At 40.7% G+C, this 22590-nt stretch overlaps 2 protein-coding genes across 2 annotated transcripts in view; both read right to left on the bottom strand.

Moving 5' to 3' along the window:
- The window catches only part of VTA1 (vesicle trafficking 1), a 47333-nt gene extending 38450 nt beyond the window's left edge, over positions 1–8883 (bottom strand). The window contains exon 1 of the mRNA XM_075554459.1: positions 8736–8883. Coding sequence (XP_075410574.1) covers positions 8736–8847 — 112 coding nt within the window. The 5' untranslated portion in view covers positions 8848–8883. The remainder of the gene's footprint in view (positions 1–8735) is intronic.
- Positions 8884–10507: 1624 nt separating this feature from the next.
- On the bottom strand, positions 10508–12517 carry GJE1 (gap junction protein epsilon 1). Its single transcript, XM_075553895.1, has 3 exons — positions 12479–12517; positions 11599–11781; positions 10508–10903 (listed from the first exon to the last, which is right to left on the bottom strand). Exons 1-3 carry the CDS (start codon positions 12515–12517, stop codon positions 10508–10510), a joined length of 618 nt encoding a protein of 205 aa, XP_075410010.1.
- Positions 12518–22590: the final 10073 nt, after the last annotated feature.

Here is a 22590-nt window from a genome sequence, read left to right on the forward strand (position 1 = left end):
AAAGAAGAAACTAATTGACAACAGAAGACACAGAAGGACCTTTAAAAAAATTAATTCTGATCACTTTGAGAAAATGACACCCAACAAAAAATGTTCACCCTGAATATGACACAATGTTAACAGTGGTGATTAAAACTGAGAAACTGTGTGCCTCACTAACAACTTTGCTGGAATGAATTAGTATTATTTGTATGTATTATTCACACCATGCTTTTCAAATGAAGACAACAATACTGGCCCATAGGGAGTTGGGAAAGTATCGAGGCTTTTATTTTAGTTTTCTGTGGTTGTTGCTTTATTTTTTATTTAAAGAGTTCTAGAGACACTATTGGCATTTAGAACAATGATATGTGGAAATGACTCGACAGTCCTGACAACAAAGATTTGCCTTGCCAAGATGCCAACAGTGATTCCCAAAGCAAAAAAATAATGCACCATGGTTAATACAAACAAAGCCCCACTCCATCCTCCAAATCAATATCAACAAAGAAATCAATCTTTCCAGGCCAGAGAAAAATGCAAACATTACCATACAATGAGCAGTGGGTGAGAGTAGTAAATTACAAGAGGTTTCTTGAAATCTATGATCTAAACCCTATGCTGCTACAGATAAGCTGCCCCTCTACACAATCAAATACTACTGCCATAACCACTTGTCACTTAGGTTGCCACAATGTGGTGGCTTGTAGGTGGTTATAATTCCAGAAGGTATGTCATGAGCGGTTCAATACCAGCAGGGTCACCCAAGGTGAACAGGATTCAGAAGAGCTTCCAGACGAAAATCAGACTGTGAAACAGACTTTCCACTTCTGAGGAATTAGCCCTTGAAAACCACATGGATACGGTCAGATCCTGAGCAGCTCATGAAGATGACCCCCACAGGAGGAAGAGGTGCCTTCTCAGAGTCCATCATAATGATGTGGCTCAAGGAATCATTCTAACTTGCAATGTGTGAAACATGAATCTTGGAGATTGCAAGTCATCAAAAGTGAAGTAGGAAACATAAAGATAGCATCATAGATGTTAGTGAGCTGAAATGGACTGGTATGGGCCATTTTGAATAAATCATATGGTTTACTATGGCAGGAGCTACAAATTCAAGAGGAATGGTTTGCTATTGATTCAAAAAAAGGGGACATTTCAAGTTCTTTCTTGAAGTGCAATGCTGTCTGAACTAGGTTATTATCTTTGCTCATATTAGGAAATCTAGTCAATATAATTATTCAAAATTATGAAACAACCACTAAAAGCTAGTGATGAAGAAATGAAAGATTCTATCATATCTTCAGTCTGAAATTGATCAAACATGCAATCAAGACAGATTGACAAACATCGGTGACTTGAGTGCAAAAGTTGGAAACATAAAAGAAGGGATAGCAGTTGGAAAGCCTGGCCTGGGTGTTAGATCATGAAGATGGAGATCCATGACAGAATTTTCTAAGACCAATGGAGACTTTATCACACATAACTTTTTCTCAATAGCACTAACTGCGACTACACATGTGAATTCTCTACATGGAATGCACAGCAATCAAGCTGACACCTGTGGGAAGAGACGATGGAGAAGCTTAATATCAACTACCCAATGAGGCCATGGTTTTCCTGTGGAAGAGAGCATCAACTGCTCATATTTAAGTTGAAGACAATTAAAACAAGTCCAGAGAGCTAAATTGTGATTTTGAAAATAACCATATGAATATAAAGAGTATTTGATGTGCTGAACACTAATAACTTTACACTTGACAAGATGTGGAATGATATCAAGAACATTTTCATAAAGGCAGCAAGTCATTAAAAAGGAAGGAATGAAAAGATCAAAGTGGATGCAGAGGAGTCTCTTAAACTTGTCCGTGACCAGTCACTAAAACATACGGAGGTTAAAAGGGCTGAACAGAGTATTTCAAAGGGCATCTCAAGAAAACAAAGTATTATAATGAAATGCACAAAGACCTAGAGTACAAAAAAAAAAAAAAAAAGAAAATGTTCCGTATCTATTCAAAGCTGAAAGAATGGAAGGAAAGAAATCAAGCCTTAAGTTGCAGTACTGAAAGATTCTATGGGCACAATACTGAACGGTGCAGGAAGCACTGAAAGAAGATGGAGGGAACCATCATCATACCCAAACAACAAGTCAGCAGACCACCATTTCAAGAGGTACCCTAGGATCAAGAACTGATGACACTAAAGAAACCTAAGCTGCACTAAAGGCTGTAGCAAAAATAAAAAAAGTTCCAGAGAATTGACAGAATACCAAACAAAAAGGTTCCACAAACCGATGAAGCACTCATTCACCTATACCAAAAAATTTTGAAGACAACTACCTGGACAATGGACTGGAAGAGATCCATATTTGTAATATTCCAAAGAAAGATGAGCTAAAAATGTAGAAATTATCCAACACCATTAATATCACATGCAAATAAAATTTTGCTGATGGTAATTAAAAACTATTTATAGAAGTGCAGACAGGGAGCTGCCAGAAATTCAAGCTGGATTCAGAAGAGTACATGAAACAAGGGCTATCACTGCAAATGTCAGATGTATCAGTTAAACCTTGCCTTTGAAAGAAAAGTATACAAGAAAGAACTATGACTATGTAAAAGCATTTGAGTCCAGATCATAACAAACTATGCAATGAGATAAATGGAAATTACAGAATGAATTTCCAGTTAACAGTTCAAAACCACCAGCTCCTTCACAGAGAAAGATGAGGTTTTCTACTCCTGTACTGAATTGCAGTCTTGGAAATCCACAGGGGCAATTCCTTCCTGTCCTACGGGGTCATGCCAGCAGAGAAGCCAGAGTTTTGTGGAAGGGATGACTGGTACCAGAATAGGGCAAAGGGAGTTGGAAAGTTTAAGTATGTATGAGCTCTCCTTTATAGGAATCATCTTTGGACATAGGTGGAATTGGATTCCCCTCTCCCTTTATGTAGCCTTAGGTCAGATGTGGCCTCCACGACATTTTGGCATTTATCCTATCACACCCCTCTGTAACAAAAAGTTTCTAAAAATTAAGATTCATATAAAACTTCCTTATTAAAATATTTCTTCTGGAAATGAGTTAAGTCATCATAAGAAACATCTCACTGCCATCGCGTCAATGGTGACTCAGCGACCAGTTGCCCTGTGAGTTTCCAGGACTGTAACTGCTTACAGGAGTAGAAAGCAGTCTTTCTCCCTCAGAACCGCTGGTGTCTTCAAACTGCAAACCATGCGGATCGCAATCCAACTCGTAGCCACTACAATTTGGGTTCCCTCCATCAGTGACATACATTTGAATAACTATTAAATATAAAAAGTACAAAAAGTGTAGCATATAGGATCATTTATACAATATATTCTTTTCCTTTCATTTTATGAATTTAACACAAGAGAAATTTATTCACAAAAAGAACAGAAAGGAGTTTTGCTTGACTTCTTTAAATGCTTGCCTTTTCTAACTCCCTTTGCCTATAGGGTAAAGCATTATCCAATAGTCTTCTTAATGGTCTTTCAGTTGTCCTCTAACTTTGGCTTGTTTCAAAATTTGTTTAAAAACTACAAATGGATTTGTTACCCCATCATTAGAAGTATTCATCTTCCCAAATGTCATGAAGCACACAAAAACCCTAAGACCGATCTCTTTGTTCCATTGGGAGTTCCTTCTTCATTCCTAAGGAGTCTTCTTAGTGCTGTGGGTCAGGCGTTGGGCGGCTATCCCAAGGAGGGTAGTTCATGGCCACCAGGAACTCTGAAGGAGAAAGGGGAGGGGTCTGCTCCCGTAATGATTTAGTCTCAAGCACCCTACAGAGACTTGCTATGAGTCAGAATTCGATGGCAATTTTATGGTGGGGGATTGGTTTATTAACGAGTCCTGGTAGTACAGTGACTAAACGATGGGGTAGTCTGAGAACGGATGGGGAAAGTGACATATTAATTGCAACAAAATTTTACAAAAAAACTTTATAAAAATCCTTCTCAATGTCGTTTGAAATATACTTCTAAGAAAACAAAACACATCAGAATTAATGCTTTAGATCCCTCAGTTTTAAGGAGAATGTCTACCATATGATGTAACTAGAAAAGCCAATTGTAAATTCCAAACCAATCCGTCACGAGCCTTAATTTATCCTGAAATGTCTGACTTATTATCCAATGAAACAAACGTGTTTAACTATTTCGCCACATTGCCCATTCAATTTCTAAATTTGAATTCTGAAACCGTAATAAGCCAGTCATATACAACATTGTTGCTTGGATGACATATGGTACTGTGGTAGTTACATAATCTGTTGTCAACTTGTGACTTATGAGTGAAAGGGTGTTCAGCCTTTCAATCAGGTCACAGCTTGATGACCTGTTAGAGTTACACTAGTGCCCAGAGCAGGAGGAGTCATGTGGGAGACTCCGCCAGCGCCGAGATGCTTACAACACCACTGAATCCACAAGACTTCCCACCCATTGGCCTGTGATTTTCCTGCATTCGGCGTCATTTAATGTGTTTCGTTGAGTCTGATGAGTACTTTGATGAGTACATGATATGGGCTAATATCTGACATATGGACTTGACCTGGACTGGGATGTTTTCTTAATGTAAAATTACTCTTTATATAAAGCTCTTTCTTATACACGAGTCTCTTGGATTTGTTCCTCTAGTCTACCCAGATTAATAAAGGTACTGTGAACTTTAGCATTCCTCTCTTGCTCTACTTGGTTTCATCTCAACTCCCAAATTAAAAAGATTACAAAATTGACTTTTTTTAGAAAGCAGATTTTAAAGACATTACAAAGAACTCATCTAGTACTTCTGGCCTCCATTCATAGGACACTCCTTTCAAGAACCAGGGGAGAACTGCCTAATTCTAGAGTTTATTTTAATAAAGCATTTGTTCTTCGAATTGTCTTGGACCAGTCTTCCTAAGCAGCAAGCACTTAAGCAACTAAGACTTACTCTCTGCAATGACTTCCTGTCATTTTCTCAGAGTAAAGTGAAGAGTTATAGAAATGAAAAGCTATAGTCCTAATGCAGGTTACTTTTGATTCAAAACCAAGCTTTCGCTTCTTAGCAAGCCACCATCTCATCGTGGGAATCCTAAATTAAATTAATTTGGGAGTCCTGGTGACAATAGGGTTTTGAGTTAGGCTATTTGTCTAAGAAACTCAAAGGGGCAGTCCTGCTCTGACCTATAGGCTCACTATAAACTGGAATTGATTGCATGGTGGGGGGTTTGTTGCTTGGCAAAGTGCAGTACATATGTAGTCAAAATTTCAGTAGATAAAATTAAATATATTAAGTTAATAGAATTTTCCAGAACTGAAGAACGGTTCAGAATCAAATGAGTTTAAGAATATTTGATCATCTTAAGACAGAGTGAAAAACCACACTGATTGGAAATCATTGAAAACATACAGAGTAGACTATGCAGCAAAGACAAACAGCGCAATAAAGACAAACATGTATTTCAAAAGTGAGGCACAAATAGATAACTAACATATGAAAAGGTGCGCAACTTCATTGATATCCAAGGAATTGCAAATTTTACTCCAGAGAGGCACCATCTCATAACGAATAGATAAGAAAACAATTTTAAAGTCAAATAATATCCAATGTGGCAGGGACATTAGAGTTCATTTTAATTTTTTTAAAAGCCCCTCTCTACATATTTTTAAGAATTGTTTTGTTGTTGAAAACAAATTCATTTTTCAAGTGCCTATTGAATCAAGCAATGATAGTGTTTGTTGAGGACTATGTAGTGACATGGGATGTCTAAGGAAACATGGAAGTACAGACAACACACAACTACCTCAAGCTTTTCTAGAGTTCAGCAGATGGGTTGCAACTTTTAGGACAGTATTTTAGAGAAACTTAAACATTTTTTAAAAGTAAATTAACACTGGTGCACATTTAGAAAGAAACAGCTAAAGGAAGAGGACACATGATAAAAAAAATGTCTGAGTAGTGAGCAAGTCACATGCACTGCCATCTAGTTGCTTCTGATGCACAGAGCCCTGTAGAGGATTTCTCTATATAAATCTCAATGGGAGCAGAAAGCTTCATCTTGCTCCCTGAGAGCAGTGGTGGGTCTAAACCACTGATCTGGCGGTTTGGAAATCAGTGCCACTCACTGTTGAACAGTGTTTCTCAAAGTGGGCAATCACTGGAATGATCCAGAGGGGCTGCAAATACAGATACCTGGATTATGGGTTACAGTATACCATGGATTTTAACTGCCAGGGGGGTGCTGAGTAATTTTTTTGTCCCTGAAAAGGGGTGGTAGGCCAAATAAATTGGGGAACCTATGCTGTTTAGGATTTCAGAGGCTGTAAACTGTAAACCTTCACTGAAGCAGAGGACCTCATATCTCTCCTGCAGTGTGCCTAGTGGATTTGAACCAGGGATTTTCCTGGTTAGCAGTCCAGAAGAGAGTGTTATCAGAGCTCATTTCTATACAACAGAGTCCTCATAAATAAGGATTAGTTAGTACATAGGAAAAGATGTTCCTTTTATATGGTTTATTTTTTAATACATCACCTAATTGCTCTAGCCACTCAGGGACAACAGCCTCCTTGCCCCTCTTAAGTACTGGAAAGAAGTTCCAGGCACAGCCGCTAGATTACGCTTCCCCAGGTGAACAGGAAGGCCTGTCTGTCAGCCCTTCCAATCTTTGTTCAAATGTCATCTCAGTGAGGTGTCCTTACCATTGACTCTGAAACCCCCTCCGCTGTCCCTACTACCTCTACTTCTGGTTCTTCCTAGTCCTTTCTCTGCTTTTACTGTTCTTCATATTAACAAATACACACTATAGGGCTTTCTTGTGGTTAGGTGCCATTGAGTGTGTTCTGACCCACAGTGATCCGATGCACAACAGAAGGAAACACAGCCAGGTCCTGTGTCATCTCATAATTACTCTATGCTGGAGCCTGTTTTTGTAGAGATGGTGTCAATCTAGCTCCTTGAGGGCCTTTCTCTCTTTCACTGCCCCATTACTTTACCAAGCATGCTGTTCTTCTGCAGGGATTGCTCTCTCCTGGACATTAAAAAAATATATATATATATATATATATATATATATATATATATATATATATATATATATATATTATTGTTTAACGTTATCCCTAATGTACTATTGACATCGAACCAATACGGCCTCATGGCAACCCTACAGGGCAGAATAAAACTGAGGCATCCCCAATGGGTTTCTGAGACTGTATAACTTTACAAGAGTGGAAAGCCTATCTTTCGCTCCTGGTCAATCTTTCTCTCCTGGTGATTCTGAACTGCTGCCCTTCACATAACGGTCCATACCATCAGGGATCATTAATATTGTACTAAGGGGCAGTTCATGGAAAAAAATTTTTAATTCAATTTTTCTACAAATTTTATGAAGTCTCTTAGTGTGTAAGCTCCATGAATGCGGGAACTGTGCCTCTGTGCCTGTAACTGCAGCAGCCCAATATGTGCTGAGTGAGTAAACAATGGCCTCATATGGGCAACCCGAAGGACAATGGAAATAACACTGTTAGCTTCGAACAAAATTACAAATGAATAGTGGGAACTTAGTGAGAAAATGTTGGAGCTAAGTCTTGAATTAAGGAGCCTAGGAGCAATGATGGGTAAGTAGTGTGAGCTTGCTAATTGCCAAGTTGGCAGTTCAAACCCACTGGAGACTCAGTAATAGAAGGATGATGCTGTCTGCTTGTACAGATTTACAAAGCCTTGGGACCCTATGGAGGATCTCCCTAAGTGAGAATGAACTGGATGTTAAAGGGACATTGTCTGATTTTTTTTTTTTTTGGTAGGTGGTGGAAGAGAGAAATATTCCAAAAGAGTAAAGAATGAGGAGATCTGAGAAGGTTTTGACAAATGAAAATGGGGCCCATGTGGAAAATGACAGGAATAAAACTGAAGTGGGTATGAAGAAGATTTTAGCTAACTTTTTAATGCCCGCCTCAGGTGGCCCTTTTAATTGGGTTTCTTAATTCTAAACACAAAAAAAATTTTCTTTTTGAAGATTTACAGTTGTTCTTTCACTTGTTTTATCTGCAGTAAAGGAAGTATACAGTGTACAACAGTATGGTAAATCGTTTGTATAGAAATACTGGAACTACTTCCTTCACTGCAAAGGGAAAAATTCTGGACATGGTTAATCAGTGTTTTTTGTCAACTGGTGATTCTGTGTATCTCAGTCAATGACGGCAGGAACCAAAGGCTTACCACCACCACATATTATTTACTCAAAGGAGTCATGACAAAAGTGGCATTGCCAGGAGAGAGCAGTGTGAGGGCCGAGCGGACAATGTCAACTGCTGGCTTAGGAGCGGTTCCCCTCCATTGTGTCTCTGAACGGGCCTGCAAGTGGTCCTAACTTTACTTATCGAGATGTTCTCGAATCGGCTTCCTTTCGTCCACATCAAGAAGCATCTTTGGAGGCTCCCGTTTCACACAGCGTGAGAGAAAAACAGGAGGGGTTTGTTTCAAGATGTTTGGGTTCATGGAGTCGGCTGAGGAAATCACTGAATGAGCACAAGCTTATTAAGAAGCAGCGGCCGCCGCGGTGCTTTGGGAATTTTGCCTTCCGGAAACATGCAAAGGGCAGGCGAGAGGGTCCAGGGCGGGGACCCAGGGCGCTCCCAGGGCGGGGCAGAGGTCAAGCTCAGGGGTACCTGGGGGCGGGGCCTGCCCGTGACCAGGAGCGGTGTGTGGGCCCGAGTGCGACTGGGTGAGGGGCGCGGCGACTCGGAAAGACTCACAGTAATAGGCTACGACAGGGTCCCTCTTGTCATGCTCCTGCGCCGTCCTCAGATGATGCTGTATGCTCTTAAACTGGGGGGGCAGGGGGGGGAGCGGAGCAAGCGCGGCCATCTCCACACCAAGAAGCACCACTTCCTTACTCGCGCGCCACCGACACTTCCGCTTCCGCCTGCGACGTCGAGCACAGGAGCGCGCACGGCAAATCCCGCCCTCTCTTGTTGCCTGGCGACTGAAAGTCCACTACGGGTTCCCAGTAGGGACAATCTCGGTTTTCTCGGCTTCCGCGTGTGGAGCCCGGAGAAAGCCCGGCTCCCCGGCGGTGATGCTGTATATGTGCGGCATCAGCGCCCTCTGCTGGTAGAAGGAAGACAAGTACATTGGTTCCCTTCTCTTGTTTCCCAGCCCCTTTGGGGCACAATGAAGGGTCAAATGTGAAAAGCAGTAAGAGAAAAAATGATGTCGGATCACTGGATAAATGAATTGCTTTTGACATTCTTCAGAAACAGTTTTCCAGATGATATTAATAGTGCCCAAACATGCCTATTTGATCTTAAAATGTTCAATTCTTGTTGAGAAAGACATGCTCAAAATTTTAAATGACTAATTCCTATAGGGACACTTTGGATAAATTAACCAATCCTTTTCTAAGCCTAAACACTAAGCATATTATCTATGAAGAAAATTGCACGTTTCCTCTGATCTGGCTAGTTATATTTTAGTGAACAACTATTGATCTTTTATCTGTAGAGTGATTAACAGTTTATCAGTTAGATTTTCCTCCTATGAGCAGTAGTTTTCACAATAATATATCCAGAAAGTTATGATACAAAATAAAGCAGAATAATGCTTATGCAAAAAACCCAAACCTTCGTATTTTCTTGAAGGCCTTTATTGTCCTAGTAAGGCAAAAGAAGACAATTGAAAATAATGTCAAATTAACCGATTGTACATCAGGAAGCTGAAAAGTAATGCCTTGATTTCTATAAATGCCTGAAATAATTTCCGAGCAGTGAGGAAGACTATCTTAATATAATGGTAAGCTTTTATATCATTCTTGAACATAAAAGCTATAATCGTGGAATATGTATGAGTACTTTATTTCAACAAGAAGCAAGAAAAGGCATATGCATATTTTCCATAACATTATTTATTGATCCGGCCATACCCTTTCTTATCATTCACTACTAAACATCTCAGAGGAACTGTATAAATGAGTAAAATAATAATATAATTGCTCTACTTTTTCAAGTGAGTGCAGGATGACTTTAATAATTAATTTGCAACCAATGTATTTCACTGATATTTTGATGAATACAAAATTATGACAGCCACAAGGTTAAAGCTGCATGGTGCAGTGGAAATAGAAACTGTTTTATTGTTAGGAGCTTTGAGTTTGAGCTCTAGTTGTATGACTTTGGGCACAGAAATGAATCTCCATGAGGCTTAATTTTCCACTCTGTGAAAAAGAGCTAATAAAAGCTTTCCTGGACTTGGCCATGAAGGATGATGTCATAAGGAAGAACATTGTAGAGAGATTATTAAAAACATTAGCTCCATGTGTATTGTCTAATGATATCATTGAAATTTGCGGAATGAATGAACTATATGATCTATATTTGTTTTAGAACTTAATATTATAGATAAATTTTAGACACAGGTGAGTTTAAAATGTAGATGTTTTAGTTTGAAATCGAGATGCTTCCTGAACAAGATGAAACTACAAATTATTGGTGATAATGGGACTATGACAGCTGATAATCAGCTGGGTTGGTCATTGCCTAGTGAGAAAGCATAGCCTTCTGAATATGATCTCAACAATCTCGGCAACACATAAGACTATTGTAATTACAGTAAACGTATACATGGCGGTGAGAAAAATGGTCTTTTCCAAGTGCTCTGGCACCATGCATGTTGTGATGTTAGTTTTTCCTTTCAGAGAGCTAGTGTCACACAGGTAAAGAGGCATTACTTGGAAGCCAAAGAGGTGAATCTGCAGCCAAAATGCGATCACCTCAAGAGTAATTCTTAACAAAACAGAAAGGATGTATGCCACGGTGTAAATGGGCTTTTGAAGAATGCATTCTTGGTCGATGCCTTTACACGCGGCATAAAGATGGAAAATAGCTCCCGGAACCAGGACGATCACCAGTTGTAATGCCCAGAACACCTAAAGTGTGCCAGACACCAGTTAGGCCAATGCATCAGCATGTAACCAGAACAAGCATTTAAACATAAGAGCAAGTCCCTCACTCTCATCGTGCTTAACCTAAAATGGTTAAGTTTAAAAAGTGATAAAATTAATAACGAAGGTTGTAATGTTGGACATCATTAATATTTTTTGAACCTGTAAACAGTATTTGTGCAAATATAGCCATATTTTATGGTCCTCTCCTATTAATGGCTTACAATGAATCACTTTATTTTAGTAGCTACTTAATTTTCACATTCTAAATGCAGACCTGGAATATCGTTTTTACATGAATAAACCATCGGATGCTGGGGTTGGGAGAAACTTTGCATCAACTTGGATTCATTCGCCTGGAATATACAGCGAAGTAGAGGAAAATATACGTAATTCTTGAAATAATACCTGGTGGCATAGTGTGTTACACATTGTGCTGCTCTAACTGCAAGGTTGGTAGTTTGAACCCATCAACTGCTCCCAGGTATAAAGATGAGGCTTTCTGCTCCTTTAAAATTCTACTCTGTGCCCTGGGGTTGCCACGAGTCAGAATGGGTGAGATGGCAGTGAGTTTGGTTGTCTTTTGGAGGGCATTCCTTGTCTATCATGACTTTCTTTTATATTGTAAGAAGAAACAAGGGTGCCTAATGTAAAGGTGAAGTGTGTACAGAAATACTTACTTGTGGCGTGATTGGCCTGAACTGATTGTAGCAGAAGAGATTGATTTCCCTCTTGTCTGGATGACAGCTGAAGTGCAGAGCCTCATTCCCATAGACCGCAAACCCCAGCACCCCAAGGAAAAACATGCGGATTGACCCAAAGAAAAGGGTGTGAAATTGACCAACGATCGTTGGAGGTTTTACCTGTAATAGTTTTAGTGGGGACGCGGGTGGGGGTGGGGGAAGAAGATAAGAATGTCAGAAGGCAGTTTCGCACCCAATGTCCACTAACACGTTCTCAAAGTTAGAATTCGTGAAACTGAAAGCAAGGGAGACCCTAAGAGATTCAAAAAGCAAATGTAATCCCCGCACTAACACATTGTTCATCCCTCTTCCCCCTCTTAAAATAGGAAATGTAACCGACGCGGATGCCTTATCAACAAAGTGATATTGGTGAATTTTGCCCCAAATCATTAACTTGATTAACATTCCCTGTCACTTTTTTGGGGAAACAAAGTCAAAGGAATCATAGACTTCCTAGCAATTCTTTTAGAGACTTACATGACAAAGCCCATGTTGCGCTCACTATCATATATGCCACCTTAAAATCCCAGTGACATCTCGGTAGCATTACTTGTCATGACAGCTTATTTCTATGTCTTCCCCTCCCCCCCCCCCATGGAAGTGAGAGAGCACGCTATTTTAAATACCATCAGCTAAAAGCACTTCCTGAAGTCCCTTCTTTATGGCTCTAAGTTTTGAAGGTTTTGATGAGTATATGGTTGAGGTTGACATTATTCTCCACACGTGTGGAGCGCGTGAGGGTTTCATGCAGTGCAGGCTAACATACTCAGACAGGATTCACACCATTGACTTTTCACCGGTACCCCATAGAACTTACACATCCTTCATAGAAGTTCTTGATGTAATTTAGAGACATGCCTCAAGAGACGGTATTCTGGCATCGGTGCGGTTCCTTCCTCCCCTCCCGTTGCCAGTTCCCTCCCTGGAATCCTACTCTTATAGTCTCTCATGGCACCTACAGCAGAAACCACAAATCACTGGAGATTTCTCTCCCCTCCTACTCTTTGTCTGTCTGTCTTTTCTTTCACAAACCTCTGGGGCCCCAACCGACTTTCTGATTTCTGTCCTCAAAGAAAACAAAAACAAATACACAAAAGCAGAGAGCATGAAGTAAGCCCAATAATCCCTCCGCATGCGCCGTCAGCATGGTCAGCAGACAGGCAGTCACACAAGAGTGCTAGCAAAGCACGGGGCGGCCGGACACAGGCTCTGAGCCTTCCACATCTCTACACCAGTGCCTGAGAATTGCTCGTTTCAGAACTGTGTAAACCAGTAGGCTCTTTCGCTTGACACTTTCCCCTCTAATATCCAAGCCATCTATTAAATTTAAAAAGGTTTTTTATCTAAGGGCAAGCCAAAAAGTATTGCTTCGGAGCTATACAACATTATTATACAGAAATATAAAAAGAGAAGCTACAGGTACTAGACATAGCCTCCGGCTGGGTGCATACGGTCCGGAAGGTAAATGTTTCCACATCGCTAACCACTACTAAAAGAATTCCGTGTTCTTCAATTCACACCACATCAAAAGGGCCATTGTAGCATCTTTGAGGGACTCCAATCATGCGCCATTCAAATGCTCTTTAAGTTCAGGAATAAAAGGAAATCTGAAGGGTTACGGCCAGGGTTATATTATGGATGGAATAAGATTTCCCAACAAGATTCTTAAAGGACAGCCCTTGTTACCCTGGAAGAAGGACAGTGCATTGTTATCACAGGAAAAGAAAAAAAATCCTTTTGGATGGTTTTCCCGGTCTTTTCCTCACCAATGCAGTTTTCCATTCCATTAAAACGTCTTCCCAATAAACGGCTTTTATTGTCTTGTGTCCTTTAGAAAATCTCTCGATATTACTCCTTGGGAATTCCAGGGAGCACTGCCGTAACTTTGGAGCTAACCTCTGCCTTGAATTTCACTGGCCCAGCAGATCCCCCTGGAAGCCACTATGCTGGTGGTATCACCACCATGAGACTAAGATAAGTAGATTACTGAGAGAACTAGCCAATAGCCATCCACTGGCCACAGATCATTTTTAAACACTTTAAAAAAGAAAAAAAAACAACCCATGCACATGTGAACTGGAATTCGCTGAAAAACAGAAAAGCAGCAGTTCTTTTTGAATTGTCCTCCTGTGTATGTTTATGTATCACATATTGGTCGTTTCAATTTTTTTGCATATGCAATGCAGTGACAGCAAATATTTTCATCAAGCTGTGTAACTACTATTCATCTGCAGATTTTTCTCTCATCCTTAACAGAAGCCCAGCACCCGCTAAGCTATGCCATCTTCCCTGTCCTTTCCTATTTTTATTTTGTGTCCGTCTAGGTGTGTCTCAAGTCTAAGGAATGATAACCTTCACTACTACGATGACTATTCATCACTGGATAATATCAATGTATCGTTACTTTTGTCATTTTGCTGAATGCTTGTGACAGGCATGGGAAAATCATGAATTAGGCTTCAATTATGAAAAAGTGGTTAGAGACTGTAATTAGACTAAATTATATTGACAACTCTCCTTTATCCTATATATTATCCTTCCCGAAATACATTAAGTGCTATACTTTGTAATGGGCATTGAGGATGAATCGGGATGACCAGGACAGACAGGTGACACTTTCAGGTAAAGCTTTGGACAGTCCTCCAAACCCACCGGTTGGCCTGTGAGAGAAAGAGGCAATTTGCTCCTGTAGAGATGCCCATATTGCCTCAGAAACCCTACCCTGGGGGGTGGGGGTGGGGATGAAATCAACTAGCTGGCAGTGGCTGTGTTTGTTTTTAGTGACTGGTAGCTCTGCCAGCTGTTTGTTAACCCATCATTCACGCCATACAGGCAGTGGGGCTCATACTTTCTCCCTTCACCTGCCTTTCTCATTTCCTTGCTTGCTATTCTGTTGATGATTGTAACTCAAGACAACATAACTGCTTCCTTTATGTAAGTGGAGATATTGCTGCATAAAATAGGCCACTGTAAGCAGCAGGCAATGGTGAAGGCCTTATTGAGCAGAATGTGTACTGGATCAAACAATAAAAGGGTCGATTTAGGGCTTCCTGAGCGTCCTCGAGTGGGCCAAAGAGTTAACCACCAAATCTGGCCTTCAGGATTTTTTTAGCTTCCAACTAGACCATGCTCATTCTCAATCAGCCCATCTTTGAAGTATTCCTGTTTGATGCTGGATCCAGTGATTTTTTTTTTTTCTGATTGGAGTGCACTGTGATTTTCTGTATCTGTATCTCCAGTTCCAGGGTGGTAGTTTGCCTTGTATATCCATCAGTTCTCTGATGGATCTAAGAAGGCAGTTAGTATTTCCATCTTCTTATTTCTTTTTGTGAGAATGAGAGTGGTGACTTTCAAGGTATTCACAGGTGAAACTGGAAAAGATATGTTTTCTTAAATGTTTAAACAAACAAACAAACAAAAAATGGATCAGGGCATGGCCACCATTTTTTTGTCCAGTAAGCAGACACCTGGGATTTAAATCAACACTACCACTTTGCTTGTGCAATGTTTTCTAAAGCATTTGATGTCAAAGAGATGAGTGGAAGGAAGCTCAGATCAACTGCTGTGACCACTACTATTTCCACCACCACAACCACCACCACCACCACCACCACCACCACCACCACCACCACTAACAACAACAACAACATTACCACCACAACAAACCACTACTAACAAATGCTGACATAGAGCCCTGGTGGTATAGAAGCTTCGAGCAAGGTTGCAAACTGTAAGGCCAGCAGTTTGAAACCACCAGTTGCTCTGCAGGAAAAAGACGGGGCTTTCTTCTCCAGTAAAGAGTTTGTCTTGGAAACTCATAGATTTCATCTGTGTGGTTAACCCAGAAAGGGACTAAATTAATAGATTTGTGCAAAGCCCACATAGTTGCATGAAAGGAAAGTGTGAAAAATAGTGTTCATAATATCTAAATTATGAAAATCAATCCATGGATATTGTTATCCTCACCATCTGCTCTAAATTTAGCATTTTAAAAGTACATGTTTCACCAAAGAGGACATTCAAATGGCCATTACGCACATGAAAAGATGCTCAGAGTCATTAAAGAGATCCAAATGGAAACCAGAATGAGACACGATTTCACTCTGTGTTAGCTAAGACAAAAACAACAGCAACAGTCTAACAAATGTCGGCAAGGATGGAGGGCAACTGGAACACTTATCCATTGCTTGTTGGAAAGCCAAATGGTACAGCCATTGTGGAAAATGGTAGGGTGGTTCCTGAAAAATTTTCATTTGATTTATCATTTTAATCTGCTGTAGTCTCTTGCATACGCTCTGTTTGCTAACCAGGTTATTCCCTTCGCTCAGTTATGGTCAGAGGGAAATCACCGGTGCTTATATTTTGTGCGTGTAGATCCTGCACATGTATTTTGGGCTTCTCCTGTCATTCACAGCTGCCTACACACCAGACTCTCACAATTTAACCTCTGACAGTATTCCCTCCTTTGGATCTGGATTACCTACAGGATTTATCTCTGTTGTATTTTGTCATTGTTGGTCACCTTCTTGAGTCGCTGTTAATGCATAAAGGGGTCCCCCCCAAAAAACTGGTAAGTATTTTTGAAAGCTCTGCATTAAAAATTTTTTACACAATAACCTTATCACCTTTGAAATACTCTCCATTACACTTAATACATTTGTCTGATCTGTGATTCCAATGCTTAGAAGCATTTTTCAAATTCATCTGTTTGGATGGCTGATAGTACCTCTCTTATTTTTTTCTTCACTTCTACTTTGTCAAATCGTTGTTCTTTCATGTCCCTCTTCATTCTCAGAAACAAAAATAAGTCGCATGGAGTGAGGTCAGGTGAGTGGGGCAAGAAAGGCACGCTGTTGTTTGCCAAAAACTGGCACACGGAGAGGGCTGTGTTAGCAGGTACATTGTCTTGGTGGCAAAGCCAATCCCCCATCTGCCACAAACCAGGCCTTATTTTGTCCCACGCTGTGAACAAAATCTTTTTCAGAGCCTCTAAATAGGAAGCGTGGTTAATCCTTGGACCTGGTAAAAGGAACTCCAAATGCCCTATCCCGCTCACACAAAAACACGCATGACCCCAACACCCCAGTTGTTCCCCTCTCCATGGTGAAGCCTGCTCACGGCCTTCTTCCCCCACAACCCTCACCTCCCAGGTCTCCCGGCGGGGGTGGGGTGGGGGGTGGGGGGGACTGTTGGTCTGGCTGCTGGGTATGCCTCCCGTGCCTATCCTACATAGGTAGGTGCAGCGACTATGACATACGGTAGCCCAAATTGATAAATAAATAAATAAGAAAAAAATTAAAATTAAACAAAAAAGAAAAAAATATACAAAAATCCTGAGTTTGTTCACTGGCCTTAATGACTGTCTAGGAGCTGCCCCTCCTGGCCTGGAGCACCCACTTGGGGGCTGCTCAGGGGCTTTGTAGCTCTGCCTTGCTCCAGCTGCTGGTCTGGTATGCTCCCTTCTTGGTTCCTCTGCTTTTGGGGTTCGGATCCACTGCCTCCCCACCATGTGACTCCAGAAATGTCCTCTGCTGCAGTGTGCCCCAGTAAGGGAGCTCAAAACACGGACTGCAGGAACAGGAGTGGGAATAGTGATACCAGAAGAGTAGGGGGAAGAGGGGACGAGGAAGGGAGAAAGGGAAATCCAATCGCATTGATCAACACATAACCATACACCCCACTACAGGGGAAGAACAACAGGACACATGGGGGAAGGGAGACAGCGGTCGGTGCGAGAGATGAAAATAATAACAATGTGCAATCTATCAGGGCTCATGAGCCAGGGGAGTGGGGACAAAAGAGCTGATATCAAGGGCTCAACAGAAAGTAAATGTCTAGAAAAGAATGAAGGCAACATCTGTACAAACATGCCTGATTCAATCGCTGTATGGATTGTGATAAGAGTTGTACAGGCCCTCATTAAAATGATAAAAAACAGCAACAAAAAACACAAATGAGCATCTTTATCTTTGATTTCACTGATGAACTTTGTTTAGGCAAAGTGACAATGGCGTCTTCCACAGGCTTGATTCTTGTTTGCTTTTGAGGCACCATGTCTCATCACCAGTAATGATCCTGGGGAAAAAGTATGGGTCACTTTGGAACTCTTCTTTCAAAGCCCAGCATGTTTCCAGGTGACGCTTTTTGGTTGATCAGTCAGAACCCAAGACACACATTTCCTAGCAACCCTTGTCATTCCCAAATCTTCTGTTAAGATTCCCTGAAGCAAGATAGTTCAGATAGTCCAGATAACGTCCCCATCTGGTTCATCATCAAGTGCACAAATTTTGTCAACATTTCCTTCCATTTGAGAAGGTGATGGACATCAGAATGAGGCTTGTCATCAGTTGACATTTCACCTTTTTTTTTAATGAGAAAAGTACTTGTGCACTTTCCCCCATAACACTGTCCTTGTAAGCTGTGTTCAACGTCACAGCATTTTCGGTAGCCATTTTTTCCTGTGCAGGAAACAAAATTTGATAGCTGCCTACTGTTGTCTTAAATCTGTCATCACAAAAAATAAGGTTTGAACAAAACTACTTTTACAAAAAAATTCACTGTGACCAGAGAGAAACTTCCCAGGAAATGCCACAGGGTGCACTAGTTCAGCAAGCTCCTTGATGCTCGCCTAGTTAGAAAAATGCATACTATGAAACTTCAGCTCTGCCCAGCACAATTCCAATTTTTTTTGGATACCCTTTTACATTTTTCTGTGTTTGGGGTATATGAAACCAAGGATGGGTGAATCTATAGATATAATAGCTAGAATTAAGGGTTTCTTGGGGGTATGGAGTTGGAGGGGCAGGTGGCGGTTGCATAATCTGTCAACTTGAGCAAATATTCCTAGATTTGTACATCATGCATTTTCATGTTGAGATTATTCATGGATGTTTGTAGCGATTTCTTTTCATTTTGAGTTGTGCCCATCACCAAATGATGGTCCTGAAAATTTCTCTTCATCCACGCCATTAATGTTGACTTCCCGTTGAGGCAGCAGTCCTATTTTTGTGTCTTCCAAACAGAGAGGCTCATTTAAATCTGGTTCTGTTCATGATGTCTTCAGTGGCTAATGCTTCAGAAGTGTACAACCTGTTCCTTCTTCCTAGTCTGTTCTTAGTCTGGAAGCTCAGCAGAAACTTCCCCAATGTGGGTGATCTTACTGGTATTTGAAATACTTGTGTCATAGCTTTCAGTGTCACAGCAACACACCAGCCACCACAATATGACAAACCGACAGAGGAGAGATGGGACTAGATCTTAGGCGACCAGAAAAGAGGTAGAGTTGATGCTTGGGCCAAATCTAATCATGTGATCCTATTTAGAAAGGGTGCTACCCTATCAGATCTCCCTTCTTGGTGTGGTACATGGTTTGATGCTTTTTTATCTGTGCACTCTCCTCCAACTGCTGGGAGTATTGGCTCCTGTCACTTCACAACCACATTCTTATTTTACTGAGGATACCCCTGTTTTTCTGAGGTGACAGTAACGGGCTGATGCAGCACTAAACAGTTTACTCTCAATTTGGAATAAGTCAATAACATCTCCATCGGCGATGGTCTATGTCTTCATTTGCAACCAAATTGAAGGTCAGTCAGCTTCTTCTCCTGCTCACTTCTGACCTTTTCATTTTCCTACAAGAGCAGTTTCCTGAGAACCCTCTTTTATAACCTTCTGCACATATCTCAGTCTGTTTCATCCAAGAGATTTCAGAAGCATGAATGTAAGATGTACACAAATGAGAAGATTACTTGAGAGGATGTTGCATTTTGAATGAGGACAATCCATTGCTCTGACTCTTCCCTAGACAGAACTAGAAGCACTAAGATCAAGAACTATACAACTGCTCAGATGGTTTCCTATGTGAATCGCTCCATTCTCTGTGCTTCTTAATAGGTTTCTGTCACCCAAGTGAATCTGAGAATATTTTATGCTTTTAAACAGAAATATCTTAAAAATAATTTTATTGGGGACTCATACAACTCTTATCACAATCCATACATGCATCAATTGGATAGGCATATCTGTACATTCATTACCCTCATCATTCTCAAAACATTTGCTCTCCATGTAAGGCCCTGGCATCAGTTCCTCATTTCCCCCTCTCCCTCCCCACTGTCCCCTCCCTCGTGAACCCCTGATAATTTATAAATTATTATTTTGTCATATCTTACACTGTCGTATATCTCCCTTCACTCACGTTTCTCTTGTCTGTCCCCCAGGGAAGAGGTTATATATAGATACTTGTCATTGGTTCCCCCTCTCTACCCCACCCTCCCACAAATGTCTTTATGATATAAATGCTCCCTAATACTTTAAGGCAGAAAGAAACATATATGTAAAGTGTAGAATGGTAGAATGGGAAGAGATAGGTCACTTAGTGTGATTCATTCTTAAGAAAGCATGGTAGCTGTAAGAGCCAAATGCAAGGTTTGTCCTTCAGGTGTTCCAGAGATGGAATTGTTCTTAGCTTTTCAGATTCACATCAACTTTAAAGAAACTTCTAGACCTTCAAACACTTTTTGAATTGGCCACATGTTTTAAAAGATCTTTCAAAATTGACATGTCTGTTAACAGTGATTTCCAAACAAGCATTAAGGGATCTTAGGGTAATTCTTCAATGAAAAATTAAGTTGTTATGAGTCACCCAGCAGTAGATACGCTTGATTTTACAAGACTCTTTTCTAAAGTTAGGGAACCTGGTGGTATAATGGTTTCATGCTAACTGAAAGGTCAGCAGTTAGAAACCACCAGCAGAATGAACCCTAGGTATGTCCTCCACTGATGGCTACTGGGATCAGCAGGTGACACAACAGGATATGGAGGTAAGGCTTATGATACCAAGCCGGTGTCATCAGGCTGTGACACAATTGATAGGTTGAGATCCACTCTTACCCTTACCTAGGAGTTTCTAGGTGACATAGTCACCAACCATCACACAACACAAATATGAATATACAAGAAATTGAATTTTAATGTATACAACACACTCAAGCATTCATGCGACACCATGTCTCATCAATACCACAGGAATTACTGAAGGTTATGATACCATAACTAGAATCTTTCATTTATTGGCTAATAGATGATAGTCATCTTTTTGGGGGATAAAAGCTGAATTTTTAAATTTACATGGCATTTTTCTTTTAGTATTATTTTCCCCTGGAAACCAAGTGTCTGTAATCTCCAATTTTCATTGAGTCCATTTGAACTCTCGGTAACCTGCGGTGTTTCAGAGTGGAGCTGCATTCCATAGGGCTTTCAATGGCTGAATTTTGAAGTAGATCACCTGGTACTTCTTCTGAGGAACCTCTTGGTTGACCTGAACTTCTAACCTATTGGTTAGCAATGAATGTGCTCACTATATGCACTACCCAGGTATTTTGAAGTATGTGTTAAGAGTAAACAAGGGGATAGCCCCCCCCCCCAAAAAAAAATAAACAAAAAGGTCTGCTGGGCAAAGCTTTCTTTCATAATACACATTTTTCCCGTGAGGCAAGCATCTAGCAACTCACTTGAGTTAGTGCAGCCAGTGGCATCTCCTGGGAAGTTTCTCTTTGGCCACAATGAATTTTTCATAAAAGCATTTTTGTCAAGCTTTGTTTTTTGTTTTTGTGACGGCTGATTTAAGAGACCAGGATGTGACTGTGAAATTTTATTTCCTCCTTGGGAAAAATGCTGCAGAAACGATTGTGAACACAAATTTCAAGACAGCGCTATGGGTAAACTCAAGCTCAAGCATCTGGGTGTTTTTCTCATTTTAAAAAAGTACATTAATGGAGGTCTAAATATAGGCACATGCATATGTAAACATATTTATATAAAATTATAGGGAGATAGATCTATGTACATAGATTTATATGTTAAGTATTAAGGCAGCAGACAGACATTAGGTCTCTACTCAAGTACTCCCTCAACGAAAGAACACTTTGTCCTAATAACCTGGCATTTTGTGTTGCTGACCTTCCCTGACACAATCACTGAACACAAAGTGGGTGCATAAACAAATGTGGTGAAGAAAACTGCTGGTGCCTGGCTATCAGAAGATATAGCTTCTGATGTCTTAAAGGCTTGAAGATAAACAAGTGGTCTTCTAGCTGAGAAGGAACAAAGCCAATTGGAAGAACCACACAAGCTTGTGTGATCATGAGGTATCGATGGCTTCAGGTATCAGGCATCAAAGATCCAGAACAAAAAATCATATCAATGTGAATGAGGGGTAATCTAGACAGTTGAACATCCCCTTACAGAAGGGTCACGAGGAATAGACGAACCAGTCAGGCTGCAGTACTGTACCTATGAAACATACAACTTTCCTCCCTCTACCCCACTATCATGACCCCAATTCGATCTTACTAACCCAGCAAGACCAGAGCATGTGTACTGGTACAAATAAGAACTCACAACACAGGGGATTCAGGACAGACAAACCCCTCAGGAACAATAATGAGAGTAGTAATACCAGGAGGGTAAGGGAGAGGTGGGGTGAGAAAGGAGGAACCTATCACAATAACCGACCTATGACCCCCTCCAAGGGGTGCAGACAACAGAAACGTTGGTGAAGGGAGAAAGCAGTTGGTGTAAGACACGAACAATTTAAAAAATAAATTATCAAGGGTTCATGAAGGAGGCAGGGTGGGGGAGGGCAGAAATGAGCTGATACCAAGGGATCAAGTAGAAAGAAAAATTGTACCTGACACAATGGATGGATGTATGGATTGTGATGAGAGCTCTAAGATCCCCTAAGAAAATGATTTAAAACAATGGTAAAATGTCAATTGATGAGAAACCTCGTTCTGGATGCCCTTCAATTTCCCAAATGGATGAAAATGTTGACGACATTCGTGTACTTGTGCTTGAAGACTGATGATGGGCCATTGAAGAGATGGGGGTGTTATTTGGACTATTTTGGAGCTTGGCTCAGTGAATTTT

The sequence above is a fragment of the Tenrec ecaudatus genome, chromosome 7 (assembly GCF_050624435.1).
Source record: "Tenrec ecaudatus isolate mTenEca1 chromosome 7, mTenEca1.hap1, whole genome shotgun sequence".
NCBI classification, from domain to species: domain Eukaryota; kingdom Metazoa; phylum Chordata; class Mammalia; order Afrosoricida; family Tenrecidae; genus Tenrec; species Tenrec ecaudatus.